The following is a 20,934-nucleotide window of genomic DNA, read 5'->3' as shown; positions in this document are numbered from 1 at the left end:
GACCAGGTCCACCCATGAAAGTCCAATTACATTGATTTGCTACTAAAAAGCCAGGCCTGATAGGAATCTTTTCAACTAACAGCTGGCACTTGCTTGGAGTTAGACTAAGGTCAATGCAATTAAGGGGGGGAGGGGTTGGCTTGTGGCTACATAGGGATTCTAGGCTGATCCCTCTTTTAATTCAGTCCCCAGCTTCTTCTGCTCCTCTTCCAGATTTGGACTATTCTTCTGCATTCTCCTATTAAAAGCAAAATCAGTGGAACAACTTGCCTCCAAAAGTTGTGAATGATCCAACACTGGAAGTTTTTAAGAAGATATTGAATAACCATTTGTCTGAAGTGTGCAGGGTTTCCTGCCTAAGCAGGGGGTTGGACTAGAAGACCTCCAAGGTCCCTTCCAACTCTGTTATTCTATTCTACTCTATTCTTGATGCAACCTCTGTTGTTGCTGTTGTTGTTGTTCTGTTTTGCTGTTATCTCTTCAGCCTTAAATAAAATTGCTAGTCTCCATAGCAACCGTGCTTGGCTCTCTGTGATTGAAACCCAAAGCAGGACAATAATAATGTGGGATTCACTGGGTGATCTCTCTCATGGGGATGTTGTGGAAGAACTAGTGCAGGGATTGGTATGCATATTGATTTGATAGGAGAGATTTGATAGGAGAGATTTATCTTGGAGATAAATCAAAGAAGGAAAATAAAACAACTTGTACTAAGAAAATACCTTCCAGATCACGTCTGTGGGTTGCTGTTGAGTAAGATGAGAAAATTTGAGAAAATCTGATTGATGCAAGAATTGGGTAACATTCTGAAGGCACACATTTTACATGATGACACTTTGTGTTTGTTTTTACCCTGTTCCCTGAAAATAAGACCTCCCTGGATAATAAGTCCAATCGGGCTTTTGAGCACATGCGCTAAAATAAGACCTCCCTGAAAATATTGCAACACAGCAGCGGCCATGAGGTGACAGATATTGGAGAAAAGACAGGAGAGCTTCAAAAGACCTCCGGAGAAGAAGGTCTTTCCTAAGAGCTGTGGAATTAGAACTTTATTGGAGCTTCCACAAGTGTAGATTTGACTGCCCATCGAGGTTTAATAGTAGACACATGTAAAGCAAGCATGCACCACCTTTGAGGCAAATGGGATAGAAGGTGAGGTGGAAGACACCAAAACAGGGATCAAAGAGGCAACCTGTTCTGAAAAGTTATAGGTGTTGTTACTTGAGGCCTAGAAGATTAAGCAGGAACTACACAGAACACCTGAGGTAAATTTTGATTTGACACGACAATTAGAGGCAAACCACAATTAAGACAGGGAAGATGGTGGTGATGGTGAAAACAGAGTATCTGGATTGATGTGGTAACTAATTTTAATTAGGCATTAAAAAATGAAGGAGAAAGAAAAAAGATAATCAAATGAGTGATATAGGCAGTTGAAATATCAAAATCCGAAACCTAGGAAATATTCTATTCCTTTCTTTAACACAAGGTTGCCCAAACTTGGCAACTTTATGACTTGTGGACTTCAGCTATGCCAGCTGGAGAATTCTGGCAGTTAAGTTCACATGTCTTAAAGTTGCCAAGTTTGGGCACCCTGCTTTAACAGAAGGTAGGAACCGGACACTGTGGCTCTTTGTGGTGGCTGAGTGCTTGGCATGCTTACCATTCTTGACTTGGATAGCAGAGCCCTGGCCTTGGAGGTGGACTACGGCTGGCTGGAAAACAGAAGAGAGCAGATTCAGATTAAAACAAGGTAGATTTCCCCAGTTTATGGAAATGCCCATATGCTCATCTTGAACATTTATAATATAGTCCTCAAATTGTGACCATTAATTCGGAAACTGGAAACCCCGGGCACTGAGTGATCTTTAAGCAAAGAGGCCCATGTCATTGTTTCTGGCAGTTACGCTCGTGAAGGCCCCTCCCGGGTCATTGAATGGACAGAATGAAAGAATGGGTCCTCGAGAATTTCCCCCCTCCTCCATGCAGGGAGGGGAGACCCTCCTTGGGGCTGCAGGAATGGGCTCTCCACTTTCAACCTTCCCTGCCAGTCACCCCACTGACTTTCAGGGAAAGCAGAAAAGATTGCAAATGGCAATCACAGGATTGTGAGGTACATCTGGTTGTAAATGCGAGTCACTTGCCTAGAGCTGAAATGTGGAGATATTTCAGGGGGGAGGAGGGAGGCACAACTGTTTATAATGGCCAGAAGTGCTTTTGGGGCCATAATGCACCTTTCCCAGGCCATCATAACTTTGAAAGTTTGTTAAATGCCTGGTCGTAAGTTGAGGACAACCTGGAAGAGACCATGAATTTCTGACCCCGTGGAACTAAAGTCCATTCATTTCTATAAATAACTTATTTGATCATCAAGAATTTCCTAAATGCAAGCTGTGAAAAACTGACACAAATTTGTGAAATTACAGCAAACAAGTCCTTTAGCAGTATAACATAAGAAAAAGATAGTAGATCTAATCTGATCACCTAGATTTTATGCAAAGATGAATGGATAGATAAATGTGGTCTGGCTGGAAAATTAGCATGTTTGCATTTAGAAATGAGTTAAGATTCATTTGTAATCAGGGTACCTGATGTTTTCCCCCCCAATGAAGTCACTGACCTGTGAATCCCTCGGTCCGGGTCTTTCTGCTGTGCCTGCAAAACAGTTTTTATATTGAGAGTCCTATATGAGCAAGCTTTTTAAAAAGCATCAAAATCCCCTGCTTTTAGGATTTCGTTGGTCTGAATATCTGCACTATATCTTGTTGGATACCTACTTCCTGCAAAGACACCTTCCATACCATCACATTGTATTTTACCCTTCTGCACCCCCCCAAAAAACCCAGTTGGTGTCTTGTCACTCTTATATAACTGCAGCCCCTTCCCAGCCCTAGTAGAAAACATTTACATTATTATTACTCTATTCTCCTCCCTCTTTATTCATTTCCATTTATTAAAATGTCACCTTGTATCCAATAAAGCCGTGTTGGTGGACATGTGACATGCAGAGCCATATCAGCCAGCACGGCAGCCCTCAGCTTTTCGGCCTCCTAGAGGGCTGGAGGAGGCCGTTTTCACCCTCCCCAGTCTTCAGGAAAGCCTCCGGAGCCTGGGGAGAGCGAAAACTCCCCCCCTCCGGTTGTGCACATGCACAGGTGTGTGTTTGTGTGGTGTGAGCATGCACAGGGGGGCTTGTACGTGTATGCACAGGGGGGTGGGTGGGCGTGCACACACACAGTTTTGCCACACCTTTAAAAAAAGATTAGCCATCACTGCAATAAGGCATAATTCAGAAATGTCCTGAATAACAGTATTTCTTTTTATTATATTATCAATATATCGGAAAAAATACCTTGTTTCATAATTTATATTCAATATTCTTAAATGAGTATTTTATGTATTTGTAGACCTTTTAAACAGCTTAGGAATCCTCCTCCTCCATAACTTATGCAAAGTTGCATTACTCTTTTCCCATAGCTGCAACAATCTTCACATTTGTCCTCACGCTTAAACCACAGGCAGCTTCAGTATAAACTCAGAAATAGTTTGCGGCCATTCATCCAATGAAAGATGTGCTTCTTTGTAATGTGCAAAGTGACATAATAAGAGCCATGGTGGCGCAGTGGTTAATATGCAGTATTGCAGGCTGTCTGCCCACTGCCAGAAGTTCAATCCTGACCGCCTCAAGGTTGACTCAGCCTTCCATCCTTCCGAGGTAAAATAAGAAGCCAGATTGTTGGAGGCAAGAGGCTGACTCTTTAAACCACTTAGAGAGGGCTGTTGAGCACCACGAAGCAGTATATAAGTCTTAGTGCTATTGCTATAACTCAGTCTTGCTCCTGCAAATTCACTGATCCCTGTTGCATTAAGAGAGAGGATTGGCTGTGAGTCTCCGCACAGAAAAGAGAAGCAAGAGATTGTTCTGGTAAGTCCGGGGAAGATTCCGTTGCTCATCTGTGACATTCTTCATGGGTTATGTGGAGATCAAGCAAGTAGTTTGGACAATCCTCTATTCCAAGCATCTTTTGAAGTGATAGTTTCTCATATCCCTGTATGTGCCTACAGTCATTGTCCCCCCCCCACACACACACAGGTTGACAAGCACTATGTAGTAGGGTGATAGTTTTAATCTTTCTTGCATGTATGTTCTCCCCCACCCCCTAAGTACTTACCGGTAGGACCTTGCAGGCCGGGGGGTCCCTGGGGGCCTGGAGGTCCTGGAGGTCCTGGAGGTCCCATCACCGTGGTACCTGGAATGCCAGGGATACCTGGGATTCCAGGGGGCCCTTGGGGTCCAGGTGGTCCAGGGGGCCCTTGGGGCCCAACAGGTCCCGGAGGGCCAGCCTTTTTGCCTGTGGAAATACAGGATTATGTCTTCATTTTTATAAACATGGCTGCTGAGCTACATGGGCAGATTCTATGGCTTCCTGGGTATGAAGGGGTTGCTTAGCAGGTCTGACGCCATTACTTCCTCCAGTAACTCATCCACGTATAGTTCTTTGAAGGTATGCAGGGGACCAACGGAAAGAAGAATGAAGGTAACAGAAGGAACAGAGAAAGACAAGAACTGTCCGAGTCCACCAGACAGCTGCTGACCACAATGAATATATCCCGAGAGCTGGGGATTGATATTGACCATTTCCTATTGAGTCAGCAGAGACTGTAAGAGGAATATAAATGACCAGGGAAAAGGAATCCAGATTGATTAACGGAGCAATGAACTTCATTGTGAGAGTTCATGGAGAATTCCCAAGAGGCAATAAGAAGGAAAAGGAAAGTCTTAGGGGGAAACAAAGGGAAGCGTACAGGTCTCTGCACTCGTTTCCTGCAAGGCTGGTGAAGCTTTTGCGTTCCTGCCCGAGAGAAACCTGGCCTCCATTTGAAAGCTTATGGCAGCCTTCAAGAAGAAGCCTGGGAGAAAATTGGATTGGAACAATTGGTTGTCCAACTACTGGATGGCGTGGGGGTGGGGGCTATGGACTGACCCTGTGTGTCTTGGAGACTGGGATAGCAGCTCCTCACCCCCGGCAGCTGAGTGACTTGAGGGAGGGGTTCTGCTGGGTGGTGGAGTGAGGGGTGGGGTTAATGGCTGCCTTGGCCTGGGAGGAGGAAGCAAGGACGAGGAGGGCTCTGGGGGTAGAAGATGGGACAGGTTGGCCCCCGAGAGAGTGATGGGCAGGGAGGGGAAATAATGGGGCCCTGAAGGCAGTCCAGACCTGGGGGCTTTGGGCTCGCTGGCCGAGAGCAGCCCTGGCCAACTATTGCTCTTCAATACGACAGTCTGGAGACAGTCCATAGTTTGATTCCTGTTGCTCAAACCTGGGTGGGCCGGGAGTGGGTTATTCCCCTCTTGGGAAGTGCCACCTAAGGTGCCATTGTTGTCATCCCCGAGTCTTAGGCCCCTGCATGTGAGTCTCTCTGGGTGGAACTGGGCTTGAAGGGTTTGCAGCCGTGGTTAGGAACTTCTCTTCCTGAAGTGAACCATTCTGATTTCTCTTCATCTCTACTTGCTCCAGTGAGCTTGAAATCATAGGGTGGAATTGTTATTAGTCCCTTCAGCCTCGACTCCTGGCAGCTGCTTGAACAAAGGCCTGCCATTTTCTGAGCAGGCTTTCAAAAGCTGCTCACCACAGGCTGCTTCCTAGGGCTGAGATGGGATACCTGGCCAGGTTCTTCCTGCCCAGCTGGCTTCCTGCCCAAGGCTGCCTTCAGGTTTTTAACCTGGTGTCTCAACCATTACATCAAATTGGCTCTCCAAGTGTGGAATTAGCTCATCCTGTAATTTGGAAATTTTATTTCTACTTGTGCGATCTAAAATGGCATTTATGTGTTTTGGAAACTGCACTTCACAACTGATATTTACATCCAGTTTGTGATCAACCAGAATTCTTTTTTACAAGCAGTAGCTAAACCAGCATCCCCCATCCAGGCCTATTATTCTATTCCTGTAATCTACCAAGAAAGTCTCAAATTTTGCTTGGATTTTGCGGGTAGCCAGTCAGCTTCTGGGCCTGAATCAAAACCTCTATAAAACCCTAAATAACACTGACGTGAGACCTGATTGCCCTTTGGGGTATTCCCACTCTCTAGACCAGCCTGCACAAGAGGGGGCAGAAAAGGGTCCTGGAATGGTGGATCCCCGTTATAAGTCAGGCAAGAGTGGCAGTCTTCTGCTTGGCAGGTTCAGCCAAGGTGGGCATGAATGTCTTTTTCACACCCAGACACAGGCTGCAGAGCCCCTCCCCAGGCGGCCCTCGCCTCCATCACTCTGGCAGGTGGCCCAGAGGGACCACATGTCATCCTGGGAGCTATTTTTATCTCTGCTCTTAACTCCTGTGCCCCAGGAACAATGCGTGGGTCTGGAAGCCTCGCTTTCTTGGGCTTATCTGATTGGATGACACCAGGATGTTATTTTTTTCTCCCCACCTCCATGTTAAGCCAAGTCCCAGGTGGTGCAATGCTGCCTTACTATAAAGAGTGCATGGTGTTGCAGCCGCAAACTTGCTTTTTATCTTTTAAAAAAATAATAATTTATAATATAAAATACAAAAATGCAAAAGAAAATAGTAGAAAAGATAGGGGAGAGAAAAAAAGAAGGGAAAAGTGTAGGAAAAGTAGGAAAAGAAAGAAAAGGCATTGACTTCTGACTCTCTTTGATGCAGTAGAATAAGATAACAGCATCAAATCTCAACTTTTTACTTTTACATAATAGTATAAACTAGCCATTTCTATAACAACAAACCTATAAAAACTGATACATTTTTTTCCACCTTGAGCACAAAATTCAGAAGCAATTTCCAAATAAAAACAAAAGTAATTGTGTTGTTTTCCCTTTTGATCAAAGCATTCAATGCAGCCATCTCTTGCTAATTCCATCACTTTTTGCAGCCACCCTTCCATAGTGGTGATCAAAGTGTCCTTCCATTTTGGGGCATAAATAATATGGCTGCCATCAACATATAAAGCACCAAGGTTCCAATTTTTCCCCCAAAGTCTTTTTACATCAAACCCAAATGAAAGGTTTCTAGTTTTATCTTTATATTCACTTTTAGGTGTGAATCCTAATCCAATACTTCTTTGCTTTATCACATGTCCAACATAAGTGATAAAATGCCCCTTCTTTACATTTGCATTTCCGACGTTCATTTGAAATGCCTTGACATATTTTTGACAGTTTATCTGGTGCTAAATACCAAGAAAAATCAAATTTGCTTTTTAAAAAAACCAAGCGTGACGGAAGATTCTCCATGTAAAGCACACAGAAGTCACCCTCTTCTCAGGATCAATGGTTGGTCCTCTTCAGGCCTGGCTGGCTGCTGGCCAAGCCTTCGTCCAGTCTGCCTCCCGGCTGTCCTGCCTTTAGTCTGAAGTGAATGTCGAACTTCACAAAATCTTATGTATGTGTATTATAAAATTCCTCTGGTTCATATCATCCTAGGCTTCATAGGATGAGATGTATACCTAAGCCAGATATCTCTCCCCTCAAAAAAACAAACCCAGGGGGAGACATGCTCCAGCTGCTTTCGCTAATCATTCCCAGGGGCCTTTTGCTGTTAAATTAGCTGCTACTTCAGGTCTAACACAATTGCACGGAATCCAGAGGGGCACGTGCAGGCAAGTTCTGGCTCGTGGACACTCAGGTTCCCATCCAAGTGAGATACCTGCTTAAAAAACTATCCCTTTCTGCTACTGTGCAATCCAGCATGAAAGAGCTACGCTCACCGGGCGTTTCCCCAAATCCCTGGCGCTCCTGCCCTGGCCTCAAGCTTTTCCTGGGAAGAAGGGCCAGAGCCCGTTGCCCATCCCTATCCAGACCTTCGCAGGTGGCCTAGCAGGAGAGGGGACAAACCCTTCAGGATTAGCAAACCATCGCCAGGCAGGCCAGTATTGGAAAACTAGAGTAACAGAATTTCCTAAGCCTGAATGTGTTTGGCCCTTCTCTCTCTCTCTCTAACTTGGGAGGGTCTTGGTCTTCCTTGCATTACATCTTTGCCCAGGGCCTTTAATCTGCTTTGATAGCAGCTCTTCTTCCTGTCCTTCCAGGCCATTTCCTCTGCATGGAGCAGTCATGGGTAGGAAAGCCAACCTGATGTAGGAAGGCTTCCGAAATCCAATGCTGCTCTCCTGTGTAGAAGAATGGCCTGGAAGAGCAGTCGGTATCCTACATCATGTCCACGGAGCACGTACTCTGTGCTCTCTCCCCTCCCCTCCCTTCTCTTCTCCTCCCCTCCTCTGCCCTTCCCACCCCTCCTCCTCTCCCCTCTTCTCTTCTCCCCTCCTCTCTTCTCCTCCCCTCCTCTCTTCTCCCCCCTCCTCTCTTCTCCTCTCCTCTCCTCCTCTCTTCTCCCCTTCCCTCCTCTCCCATCCTCCTCTCCTCTCCCCTCCTCTTCCCTCCCCACCCTGCCTCCTCTCCCATCTTCTCTTCTCCCCTCCCCTCTTCTCCCCTCCCCTCTTCTCCTCTCTTCTCTCCCCTCCCCTCCCCACCCCTCCTCTCCCCTCTTCTCTTCTCTGCTCCTCTCCCCTCCTCTTCTCTCCCTTCCTGCGGAACCACATTCTCTGGAAATCCCAACAGACCTGACCCTCTCAGCCTTTTGCAAACCATTAAAGACCTGGATGTTCCCCAATGCTTTGGGCCAGAAAGGGATGTCGGACCTACTGGTTAATGTTTCTTTGTTCCAAGCCAGACGTCTAGCTTGCAACATGATTTAGACAGCCGTCTGAATCAGAAAAACAAAGACAAACGAGTGGATTTTGGATAGATGACGAAGTGGAAGATACTGATAGGCCACATCATATGTGTGTTTATATGTGTGCTTAAAAATGAAAAACCAGCTTACCTTTCTTCTTTTTAGGACTTGTGCCTACAAAAGAAAAAAACACACATTTCTGTTGTTTGAAACCACGTCCCATATCTATTAACACCTGATGAATAAAGAATAAAAATCCAACATCCCATCCCTGCACAACAAATTCAGTATATAAACAAGAAGAACAAAAAAAAAAAAAAAACCAGAGTATAAATATTTTTATGATTATATTTTGGAGTTCATTATAGTCCCCAACCTCCTGCCAGAGCAGGAATCACTCCCGGAGGTGAAAGCCTCCCCTTGCCAACCATCCTGTCAGCATCTTTCTCTCTACTACAGGGGTGTCAAACTCAAGGCCCCGGGGGCCAGATCTGGCCCATGGGGCGCTTAGATCTGGCCCACGGGGCCACCCTGGAAATAGCAAAGGACCGGCCCACGGTGCCTCTGCCAGTGACAATGGAGGTCACCAGGGTCACTGGTGGCCTTCCTGAGCACCGTTTTCACTGGCAGAGGGTTGCAAGAGGCCCTTCCAGCCAAAAACAGACCTCGGTAGCCCATTTTAGCTGGCAGAGCACTCGGGCCACAACAGGCGCCCCCCCCCAACACAAGTGACGTCATGCTGGCCATGTCCACCCCAGCCTCCTGAGGACAAGCATGACAATGATGCAGCCCTCAATGAAATCGCATTTGACATCCCTGCTGTACCGGGTTCTCCCTCTCTACTCTCCTGATGCTTCCCATGGAAGGACAGTCAGAGTTGGACCTTGAATGATGATGGATTGAAGAGCAGGACAGAAAGAAGTGGGGAAATAGCTTCATCTTCCGCAAGACAATTCAGCCACCCCAAAGCAAACTTAACACAGCTGATGGCTGTGAATTAGAAGGTGGAAGCCCTGTTTCAGTTCTAAAAGGAACTGGCTAAAAATGCAGAAAGCATACTGGAATGAAAAAAGGAAGAATTTAGGGAGATGAGAAAATTGGAAGAAGAGCCCATGAGAGGAGATAGATGGCACAGGCCTTCCTCTCCCCCAGTCTAGATCGTTCTGGCCTCTCTGCTCATGGCCCCTTGCTCTGGGGCAGGGATCCCCAACCCTCTGATCCACAGCTCAGTGCAGGAACATAGCCTGTTCGGAACTGGGCCACAGTAGTGGTGGGGGAGCACACACATGCAGGATGCTGCATTTGTGAAAGCAGTGCACGCGCATGCATGAAACCGTCCCCTCCCCACCACCTCCATCAGTTGGCCGACCTGGAAAGCTTGGGGATTGCTGCTCTGGGACACGCAGAGCCTGATCTGGATACCAAGAGCTGCCCTTCTTTTGGGGGAATAAAGTAAATATCCTCAGCACCTGCCATCCAATCCTAGAAAAAGACTCCTTGATTTATGATTCGTGTAGCAACTGTTCGAACTTCCTACAGTACTGGAAAAAGTGACTTTTGACTGGTCCTTGCAGCATCCACATGGCCATGCGATCCATTCAGGCGCTTGGCAACCAAAGTTGATGCCTGAGGGTTGCAGCATCCTGGGGTCACGTGACCAGTCACGTCCTGGAAAGCAAAGTCAACGGGAGAAGCTGGTTTGGCTAATGACTGCCTGATTCCTTTAAAAAGAGCAGTGATTTGCTTAACAATCATGGCAAACGGGTTATAAAATCAGACCTAACTCACTTAACAACCACTTTGCTTAGCAATGGAAATTCTGGTCCAATTGTAAGTCAAGGACCACCTGCATTTGGTCATAGATACATTCCACCTCAACCGGCTTTTGAATCTGCGCAGCCCTGAGAGCAGAACCTTCTCTTTGCATGTGCAAACGAGTGTGCATGTGTGCAGAATCATGGCCACGTGGTGCTGTACCCAGGGGAGTCTCTGCCATGGTCTCCATTGGAGAGAACCTCCGTCCTGAGTGCCCCTCTGGGAAGAACCCCCCAGGAGAGGCTCTTTCCACCATCCAAGCTCAAGGGAGCCTCAGCCTTTCAGCCATGTGTTTGGAAACAAACAGGGCTTGCCTCCACCATGGACTTCTCTCTGCAGGCCGGCTTCTGTTGCCAAGAGTAACCCAATCCAAGCCAGAAGCTGGACAAGATGTTGGGAAGGGATCATCCCTGAGAAAGAGCAACAGCCGTGGTTTGTTCCAGACTGCCTGTACAACTTCATGGAGGTCATGTTGCAAAACCTTCTTTGCGGTTGCCTGGAAGAGCATGGAGCAAATCTTTTAATGTAAGAAATGGCTTCCAATGTGCTATTTGGAGCCACTTGTGGCCGCCCTCAGAGGACCTGTGAAATGTTTCCTTTGGCATCAGCAGCAGCTCCCACATTGTCAAGAGTGCATGAATCAGTGGTGGGTTGCATGCAGTACGCCCCGGTATGGGCATACCGGTGCCTGCCCGGAGCACCGGGTACTGTTCCGGTATGGTGCTCCGGAGGGCCCACCTGCCTGCCTGAGCTTCTTACCTGTATTTGAGCTCTTCGGCATTTCCGCACACAAACACGGTGGAGCATTGCGGAGGCATCAAAAGAGGTAAGGACGCATGTGCGCACTGCGCGCATTCATGTGGTAACCGTACCGGTTGCAACAGGAACCAGAATCCACCACTGGCATGAATGCTTTGCAACCAAGGATGTTCACAACTAAATTAATATGGGAACAGATTGGGGGAATTCTCCACAAAAATCAAATTGGAAAGTTTTGAATATTGCTGTGTTGGAGTTATTCAGAGGGTGATATTTTATAGGTAGTCTTCAACTTTACAGGTTTGTTTAGTGACTGTTTGTAGTTACAGCGGCAATGAAAAAATTGAGTTATTTGGGGGGGGGAGGCAGCATATATTTTCTCTCCCCATTTTGGGGTGGTAGGGATTTAACCACATGCAACCTCTGCTTCATTGTCCCTCTGTCTCTCTTCAACCCCAAGGTTCAAGCTCTTTTTTTGGTGCACGTATAGTTGTACGTATAAGAGAATCTGGAAGAAGATTGCCTAATTAGCCCTGTAGATATTCTGTTCTGTTGTGTTTTTTTCTGCAGCTTGTTCCAAGTGTATTTGGTAAAGGGAAAATATTAAAACATTCAAATTCATATACTGGGTAACTTCCCAGAATATTTTTGTTTTCTCACTGCAATGTCAGGCTTTGACCCGAGGATGGAAAGAAATCATTTTGCTCAGAGCACTCAAGACATGGCTATCCATCTACCATTTAAATATCTCTAGCAAAGGAAAGCCAGTGGTTTGTGTGTGTGTGTGTGTGTGTGTGTGTGTGTGTGTGTGTGTGTGTGTGAGAGAGAGAGAGAGAGAGAGAGAGAGAGAGAGAAGGAAGGAAGGAAGGAAGGAGAGAAGGGAACTCTGCGTAGGCATCAGGAAGGGCATCTGGCCAGTAAACACTCAGCTCCACCCAGTCATTCTGACTCTACCCTGAATGGGGCCTGCAGGGTCGTAAAAAGGGAGATTTTATGCAGTCAAGTTGAAAGCCTCTTCAAGCATGCCCATTGCCTTTGATTCCTATTCCTGCTCTTTGGTCCTCACAATCAAGAGGGAAAAAAGGGCTAAAATTGATCTGTTTGCAGGCCCTGCTTTTTGGAGTTGGAGGGGGGGGGGTTTGGACTTCCCCACCCAATTCAGAGCAACTTTTTTTTAGGGACAAGTAAAATGTTTATTTGTTTCTTTATATCCCAGCTTTGTTGTTTTCATAAATAATTCAAGATGGCAGACATACTCCTAGATAAACGGGGCTGGTTGTAAAAATGTGGCCCTTTCCAATGGAATAAAACTACGGAACAAAAAAAAAAAAAGCCAATCTTGCCAAAAAATACTAAGACATATCAGAGAAAAGAAGAATACAAACAATTATAAAATTACCTAAACATTTAACCAATTTGTCTGAACATGCCTGAAGAAAAATAGAATATCCTGGTGAAAGGGTATGGTTGTGCAATTCCAGATAGTTTGTTGACTAGGAAGCGAGGCATCGAGATTATGTTCACAACAGAAAGCAGAAGTGGGAGAGATTCACCTCACTTCAGTGTCTCCGAGGTTGCAAAACCTTCAATTGATAGGGTTGCCTTCACAGGCTTCGGACGCTCAGTGGGGACTTATGATTACTTCAAAGCCTCTGTGTGTGTGTGTGTGTGTGTGTCTGTGTGTGTGTGCAAACAGACTGGAAGGCCATCAGTTAGAGGTTCTGAAGCTGTGGAGAGAGTTTTGGCCCAGTGATCTTCAAGGTCTTGTTCATTCTGTGGAGCTGCAGTGGAGCCTCCTCAGGTAATCATAATAACGGAAGAGCTTTATGAAGGGAAAGCTGCTTTCCGTATCAGGAGGTTAGGTTATTTAGAGCTCCCCATCCCTGAAAAAGCTTTACAAATCCTATTTTTAGAGTGACTCAAAAGACATGAATTATGTTCACTCCTGAATATCACCTATGTTATTGCATCATTTACCCGATAGCAGCAAATTCCTATCTGGTGGGATTGTTTTGTCCCAGCGGCGAGATGCTCCCTCTTCAACCGCATGGCTACCATTCTCTTCTGCACACTGTTGTCCAAATATAAGCGCAGTCCACCTAGAGCACATGACAGGAATGCTGCTCCCGGATCACAGGGGACAGCAGCTGACTGACCCTATGCAAGAAAAGTTGTGGCTGGTGAAGGGAGATTACTCCAGTGCAGAGAGCTCCCTGCAAACTGCATTCCTTCCAAAGCAGCCCAACCCTCTTTCAGAGACAGACGCAGTGATGCTTCTCTTTGGGAAGCATCCACCCACAAGCTTCCATCTTGTCAGATTTAGCCTCCTTTTATTGGCTCCCACCCAGCCCATTCCTGAATTTTGGCATTGGTTCATGACACGCACAGCCTCACCTGGTTGAGACGCTATGAAGAAACACAGCAATTCTCAGCAGAATGATGTCACCCCTCCCCAAGCTCTTCATGGCCGTTCCCAACAGCTCCGCACAGAACCTAAGGAGCCCCAGGGACATGGCTCTGCCTGGCGGCCATTTTTGTGCCCAAAGACCTTCAGTCGCTCAGGCCTCCTCATGAAATTATTCCTTCTACCAGGAATAGAAGAATTCCAGGAGATGATCTCCAACCCCATCTACAGGGATGATTCAGGAGGAGTCAGTGGTACCAAAGGCTACAGAGAGATTCAGCAGAACCAAAGATTTCTAATAGTATCCCAAACCTGATTCATTATCCAAGCTGGCCCTGAACTCTGAGGGGAAACAATTGTGTTTCCTCCTGCAAATGCCTCTGGTTCTACGAGACAATCCTCCCCACAGGAAACTCTCCCCACCGGATTGTTTTGCTTCTAAATCTTCTCTGAGCATTAGATTTCCCCCCCCCCCCCAGGAACGTTGCTTCTGGCTTCAGGTGATCTAGAGAGAGAGCGTCCTCTCAAAAAATCCCAGTAAAACAGACTGCAAGCGGTAGGGCTGATGACGTCCCTTTTCACTGCAGAAAGACAAATGCGCTTCTCCCTGGATCTACTCAGCCACCTCAAGTCAAGTTGGGCCAGGAAACAAAAGCTGGCCACAAGCATAAGTTTTCTGGCCCTTCCTGAGGCCTTCAAGATAGAAAGCAATCAAACATAACTGGGCCAGAAGATCTGCAAACGAAGAGCTGAAATCTTTTAGGAGCCAAAAATTGGCAGAATTCATTTTAGAAAGCAGGATAGACAGAAAGACAGACAGACAGGGTGGATAAAAGCAATGATTTTTTTAAAAAAATTTTTTTTGATGTTTATAAAATTTATTTTAATAAAATGCTTTTGGAGTAAAAATCTACCTAAAGATACTTTTCTATTTAAGATATATTCATAATTTAGTTTACTCAGCATGAAACAGAGCTTAGTTATATAGCATATGAGGCTGTAGATTCTGCAATATTGGGACTGTTGATGAGTCAGCAGCGGGGTCAGAGGAGGAGTCTCTGTGGGACAGAGATGACAGTGGCTCTGTAAAAATTATGATTTCAATCGAGTTGATTTAAATCAAGCCTTTTTACTAGTGATATAAATCATGATTTAAATCAACTTGATTTAAATCAAATTTAACCTGCAGACAGATGAAAAAGAGGGGGAGGGAGGCCATAACATTAGATGTATTCCAGTTCTGTTTGCTTGGAATGCTTTTAGCAGAAGTTGCCATGCCAAGATAACCTACAGAAATTCATAATACTACAGGGATGAAGACTGGCCAGATGAATAAACTTGGGTAGGAAGATCCTTTTCCTGCTGCAGAAAGCTGATGTCAACCTTCCCAGGTAGAGCAGTTAGGAAACAGTACCAGGTGAGTTCCTTCTTCTTTACTATAAGGCTACATTAACAGAATTTTGCAAGTCTGATAGTATAAATCTCCTACAAACTTTTTACAGTCTGAGAATTCAGGGTTCCTGTACGAGTTTCTTTCTCTGCTCCTTATGCAGCTGCAGGCTCTGCCCTCTCTTACCTGATCACTCCCATCTCTTCCCCCCTCCAAATCTCCCAAGGTCAGCCATGCCAATACAGGTGAGACCAGGTGCATCTTTCTGAACCCTCAGGATGGAGGATCAGAAATGCAGGAAGCATAGGATTCAAACTCATTGCTCCCCAGCCACTTTACAATCGGGATTCCACGGAGGTCTAGCAGTCAGATTTTGTCTCCAAGCAACCTCTTTCAGGGAGACCCCAGGGCAGAATTCGGATGCAATGCTGAATTAATTCAAGATCTTCCAGCAATTCTATAGCCCTGATTTGAATAGGATTGTGGCTCTTTCATTGTCCTAAATTTGGAACCTGAAAATTTGAAAATATACACAGGGCTTGATAAATTTCTGTTAAGCCAAATAAATGCATTACAGGTAGTCCTCATCTTACGACAATTGAACCCAACATTTCTGTTGCTAAGCGAGATAGGTACTGAGGTTTATCCCATTTTACAACCTTTCTTGCCATAGTTGTTAAGTGAATCATTGCAAGTGTTAAGTTAGTAATACAGTTGTTAAGTCAATCTGTCTTCCCCATTGACTTTGCTTCTCAAAAGGTCACAAAAGGTGATCACAGGAAACTGGGATACCAAAACTGTCATAAACATGAGTCAGTTGCCAAATGTCTGAAGTTTGGTCATGTGACCATGGAGATGCTGCAATGGTCATAAGTGTGAAAAATGACCATAAGGTCACTTTTTCTCAGAGCCATTGTAATTTCTAACAGTCACTAAACAAATGGTTTTAAGTTGAGAATAACCAGTACTGGGAAATGCAACATAGTGTTTGGGTGGAAGATGTTGTGATACTCCAGACAGAAATGGTATTGGGGGGGGGGGGGGAGAAGAAAACAAGCGGCTCAATCACAGAAGGAATCTTCAGCTGGCCACCTCCTCTCAGCCCAGCCAGGTTCGCAAGGCTGCCATGAAGGACCATGAAGAAGGAAGCACTAGACCAGGGGTCAGCAAACCTGTGGCTCTGGAGCTGCATGTGGCTCTTTCATCCCTCTGCTGTGTCTCCCTGTTGCCAGTCGGCTCCACAATTGATAAGGTTTTCAGTTAGGACAGGTAGAGGAAAAAGGACGCCATGCTAGGAGGAGATTCTATGGTGGGGGAACTAGACTTCCAGTCAGCTCCAGAATTGAATGGTGGGCTTCCGGTTAGGACCTTTGTGGCTCTTTGAGTGTTTAAGATAGCAGACCCCTGGCCTAGACATATATATCCCTGCAAGCTCTTGGTGGAAAGATGATATATTAAAACTCTGAGGTAGGAAGCCATGTGTTGAGAGATGCCAAAGGACGCCAACTCACTTTCTGATCCTTCGCTGTTCTTGCTTCTTTTGTTTCTGCGCACACGGCTACTTTCTTCTCTAAAGAGAGGCCTCTCCTCGGGGGAGAAGACGTTCAGCCAGGCCATCTAAGAGAAGAAGGGCAGAAGAAGTCAGCATAGGCCAGCAAGCACAAACAATTCACACAAGGCAGTTTGGAAAAGCAAATAATGCACAAGGCCAAAATTAGCAACTTTGGCCATTAAGGGTAAGAGCAGCAGCCAAACCAGATCCAGCCTCGGTTTCCAGAGAACCGGCTGTGATGCTGAGCAAACACGAGACCTGTGAGAGGTCAGAGAAGAAAAGGCAAAATGAAAAAGGCCACAATTTTATTGCCACCAGCATTACTGTTGCACGAAGAAAATCAAACTGTTTTAGCAGAATATTAAAACTGTTCTGTTCTGAATAATTTGAAATGAATGTCCACGTTTCTATTTTTAAAGTCTTCTATTGATATTAATTTTTATAGTTTTAAATTTTCTAATTTGTTTGAAACTACTAGACCTGGAGTTCAAAGGACAATTCAGAGAAATAATTTTATAACAAAAAAGGGAGATTCTGCCACTCAGCTCCGTCTTTTTGATCTCTGACCATATTAAGACAGTGTTGAAATCTAACTGCTGTCCATATCTAATGTTTCCTTCTGAAAACCCATGGAGGGTTCAAGATACGGATGGTACAAAGCATGAAGGGGAGGGTCCCGCAGAAGGAATGCCCACACAAGGTCCCCTTCGGAGGGGAGTGCAGCTACGCCTGGAATTACAACCATAATCAAACTGCTCGGCAAAGGGAAGCCCACAACGAACAAGCAGCAACACAAGGACACGTAACCACCAGTAACATGTCAAATGGATGACAAAAGCAATGAAACTCTTCTCAATCAATCAGAATAGAGAAGGGACCTTGGAGGTCTCCTAGTCCAACCCCCTACTCAAGTGGAGATCCTATACCTGTGATGGTGAACCTATGGTGCACATGCCGGAAGTGGCATGCAGAGCCATCTCTCTAGTCATCCCAGCCATCGTCCGTTGCTCTTCTGGGTTCCAGGTCTTCAGTGTGCAGGAGCTCTGGAAACGGGAAGAGCAGCTCCCTAGTGTGGATGTGCATGCTGGGAAGCTTGTCTTTGTGCATGCATGTGCACCAGAAACAAGACGAGGAGTGACCGGCATGCATGTGCATGCTGGGGAACTGCTCTTCCAGCACTTTCCTGCCCGCGCACTCTCGCTTCAGCACTTACTGCCAAAAGGGTTTGCCAACACTGCCCTGTACCATTTCAGACAATTGACTGTCCATTCTCTTCTTAAAAACCTCCAGTGATGGAGAGAACCCACAACTTCTGAAGGCCAGCTGTTCCACTGGTTAATTGTTCTCAAGGCCAGGAAGTTTCTCCTTAATTCCAGGTTGCTTAACTGCGTTTCGTCCTGACAGAAATGCAGCTCTGTGCGGTAAGACCTGTGGCAGCGGACTGTGTATATACATCAACACAGAATGGTGTAAAAACTCTGTCCTCGTTTCCACCTACTGCTCACCGCTTGTGGAGTTTATGGTTGTGAGATGTAGACCTTTTTATTTACCCAGGGAATTCACCACTGCTATTATACTTGGCATGTGTATCCCACCTAGCGCTAATGCTAAGGAAGTGCTCTGTATACTTCACCGGACCATCAATGAACTGCAGAACACACACCCTGAGGAACTGTTTATTGTTGCCGGAGATTTCAATCACGCAAATCTCAGGACTGTGCTCCCTAAATTTCATCAAAATGTGGACTTTGCAACCAGAGGGGAAAACATGCTGGATGTTGTTTATACAAATATCCCGGGGGCATATCCGGCGAAGCCCCGCCCCCACCTTGGCTACTCAGACCACATCTCTGTTATGCTAATTCCAGCATACAGACCACTCACCAGGCGTTCAAGTCCAGTCCGGAAGCAGGCGAGGACCTGGCCAGCAGGAGCCATCTCTGCTCTTCAGGACTGCTTTGAATGCACAGACTGGGACATGTTCAGGGAGTCTGCAACCAACAGTGACTCCATTGACTTGGAGGAGAACACATCGTCAGTGACCGGCTACATCAGCAAGTGCATTGATGATGTCACAGTCTCCAAGAAAATTATCTCACACCCCAACCAGAAGCCGCGGATAACTGGAGAGGTGTGTGCTCTACTGAAAACCCAAGATTCTGCATTCAGGGCAGGTGATAAAACAGCCCTAAGAACAGCGAGAACCAATCTGTCCCAGGCCATCAGAAAAGCAAAGTGTGCTCATGCCCAGAGCATCCACCAACACTTCACAAACAGCAGCAACACACAGCGTATGTTGCAGGGCATCCAAGCCATCACTAACTACAGAACATCACCACCTGCCTGTGAGAGTGATGGCTCACTTCTAGATGTGTTAAACAGCTTCTATGCCTGTTTCGAAGCACAGAATGATGTGACAGCGACAAAGGCCACACCTCCTTCCAACGACCAGATACTTTGTCTCTCCACTACTGATGTGAGGAAAGCTCTAAGCAGAGTCAACCCACGGAAAACTGCGGGACCAGACAATATTACTGGCAGAGTACTCAGAGGATGTGCAGACCAACTGGCAAATGTTTTCACCGACTGTAGATTTTCAGAAATCCATCAAGCAGTGGTGTCCAAAATGTCTGTCTGCCTTACACAGAGTTTATTTGGCTTTTATACAGTTTCAACCAGCAGAATAGAGCACAGAAAGCAACAGTCTTGTTTTTGGTTTACTCCCTCCTTTTTCCCTTGTGAATCCAGAAGGCTATCCCAGCCAAGATTGAATCTCACCTAACTCCCTGATACGGCCTGTCTCTGCTTGGTGAGATCATGGGCTAAAAGATAAACGGCTACTTGAGATCATGGCTATAATGCGCATGTCTGTACGTAACCTTTCCTCTCTTTCCACATCTGGTTCTGCTAATTAGGTGAGCTTGTAGGTATCCGAGATAACCAGCTACTGAGATTATGGTAACTTACTACGCATGTCTTTACATAGCCTTACCTCTATTCATTCAACCAACATCTTCAACATCTCTCTGAGTACCACTGTTGTCCCAAAGTGTTTCAAGACAATGACCATCATCCCAGTGCCAAAGAAACCATCAGTGTCCTGCCTCAATGACTACCGTCCCATTGCACTTAGTCCCATTATCATGAAGTACTACGAGAGACTCGTCTTGAGGCATATAAAAACCCTGCTACCTGCAACATTGGATCCACTGCAGTTTGCATACCACTTGAATCGCTCCACCGACGACGCCATCTCCACTACACTCCATCTAGCCCTCATTCACCTAGAAAACAAAGACTCATACGTATGAATGCTGTTCATAGACTTTAATTCAGCATTCAACACTATCATTCCCCAACATCTAATGGGAAAGCTGACCCTGTTGGGCCTGAATACCTCCCTCTGTAACTGGATCCTGGATTTTTTGACTGGAAGACCTCGGACAGTCCGGATCGCAAACAACACTTCTAACACCATCATACTGAGCAATGGAGCCCCTCAGGGCTGTGTGCTCAGCCCCCTGCTGTTCACCCTGCTGACGCACAACTGCACAGCAGTGCACAGTTCGAATCACATCATAAAGTTCGCTGATGATCGTGGTGGGTCTTATCAGCAAGAACGACAAGACAGCATACAGAGCGGAGGTGGAGAAGTTAACGAACTGGTGTAAAGCCAACAACCTGTCTCTGAATGTAGACAAAACAAAAAAGATGATTGTTGACTTCAGGAGGACGCAACATGACCGCTCCCCGCTGAAGATCAATGGCTCAATGGAGATCGTAGAGAGCACTAAATTCCTTGGTGTTCAGCTGGCGGAGACTCTCACCTGGTCCCTCAACACCGGTTCCATAACAAGGAAGGCCCAGCAGAGTCTTTACTTTCTTAGGAACCTGAGGAAGGCACAGCTTCCACCACACATCCTCACAACCTTCTACGGAGGGACCATCAAGGGCACCCTGAGCAGCTGCATCACCACCTGGTTTGGGAATTGCACTGTTTCGGATGGCAAGACACTACAACGAATAGTGAGGATGGCAGAGAAGATCATCGGGGTTGTTCTTCCCTCTGTCATGGACATATACACCACACGCTGCATCCATAAAGCCAGAAACATTGTGGCTGGACACCCCCCCCCCCTCGTACACACTCTTTACTCTCCTGCCATCTGGAAAAAGGTACAGAAGCATTGGGGCCCGCACAAACAGACCGTGTAACAGTTTCTTTCCACAAGCTATCAGACTCCTCAACTCTAAGTTCTTAGATTTAGAGCTATATGTTGTTCTGTGTGCTGCTTTTTTTCTTTTCATCTATGCTGTCTGATGTAGC

The 20,934-nt window shown here is 46.1% G+C and overlaps 1 protein-coding gene across 1 annotated transcript in view; it reads right to left on the bottom strand.

The window, feature by feature from the left end:
- The window catches only part of EDA (ectodysplasin A), a 93,008-nt gene that overhangs the window by 11,727 nt on the left and 60,347 nt on the right, over positions 1 to 20,934 (bottom strand). Inside the window, exons 2-6 of the mRNA XM_032228523.1 lie at positions 16,567 to 16,672; positions 8,838 to 8,861; positions 4,173 to 4,352; positions 2,621 to 2,655; positions 1,664 to 1,715 (exon numbers count right to left, since the gene is read on the bottom strand). Coding sequence (XP_032084414.1) covers positions 1,664 to 1,715; positions 2,621 to 2,655; positions 4,173 to 4,352; positions 8,838 to 8,861; positions 16,567 to 16,672 — 397 coding nt within the window. The remainder of the gene's footprint in view (positions 1 to 1,663; positions 1,716 to 2,620; positions 2,656 to 4,172; positions 4,353 to 8,837; positions 8,862 to 16,566; positions 16,673 to 20,934) is intronic.

This window comes from Thamnophis elegans, chromosome 12 (genome assembly GCF_009769535.1).
Source record: "Thamnophis elegans isolate rThaEle1 chromosome 12, rThaEle1.pri, whole genome shotgun sequence".
Classification (NCBI taxonomy): domain Eukaryota; kingdom Metazoa; phylum Chordata; class Lepidosauria; order Squamata; family Colubridae; genus Thamnophis; species Thamnophis elegans.
The sequence above is the reverse complement of the archived record's forward strand: the minus strand, read 5'-3'. Positions and strand labels throughout refer to the sequence as shown.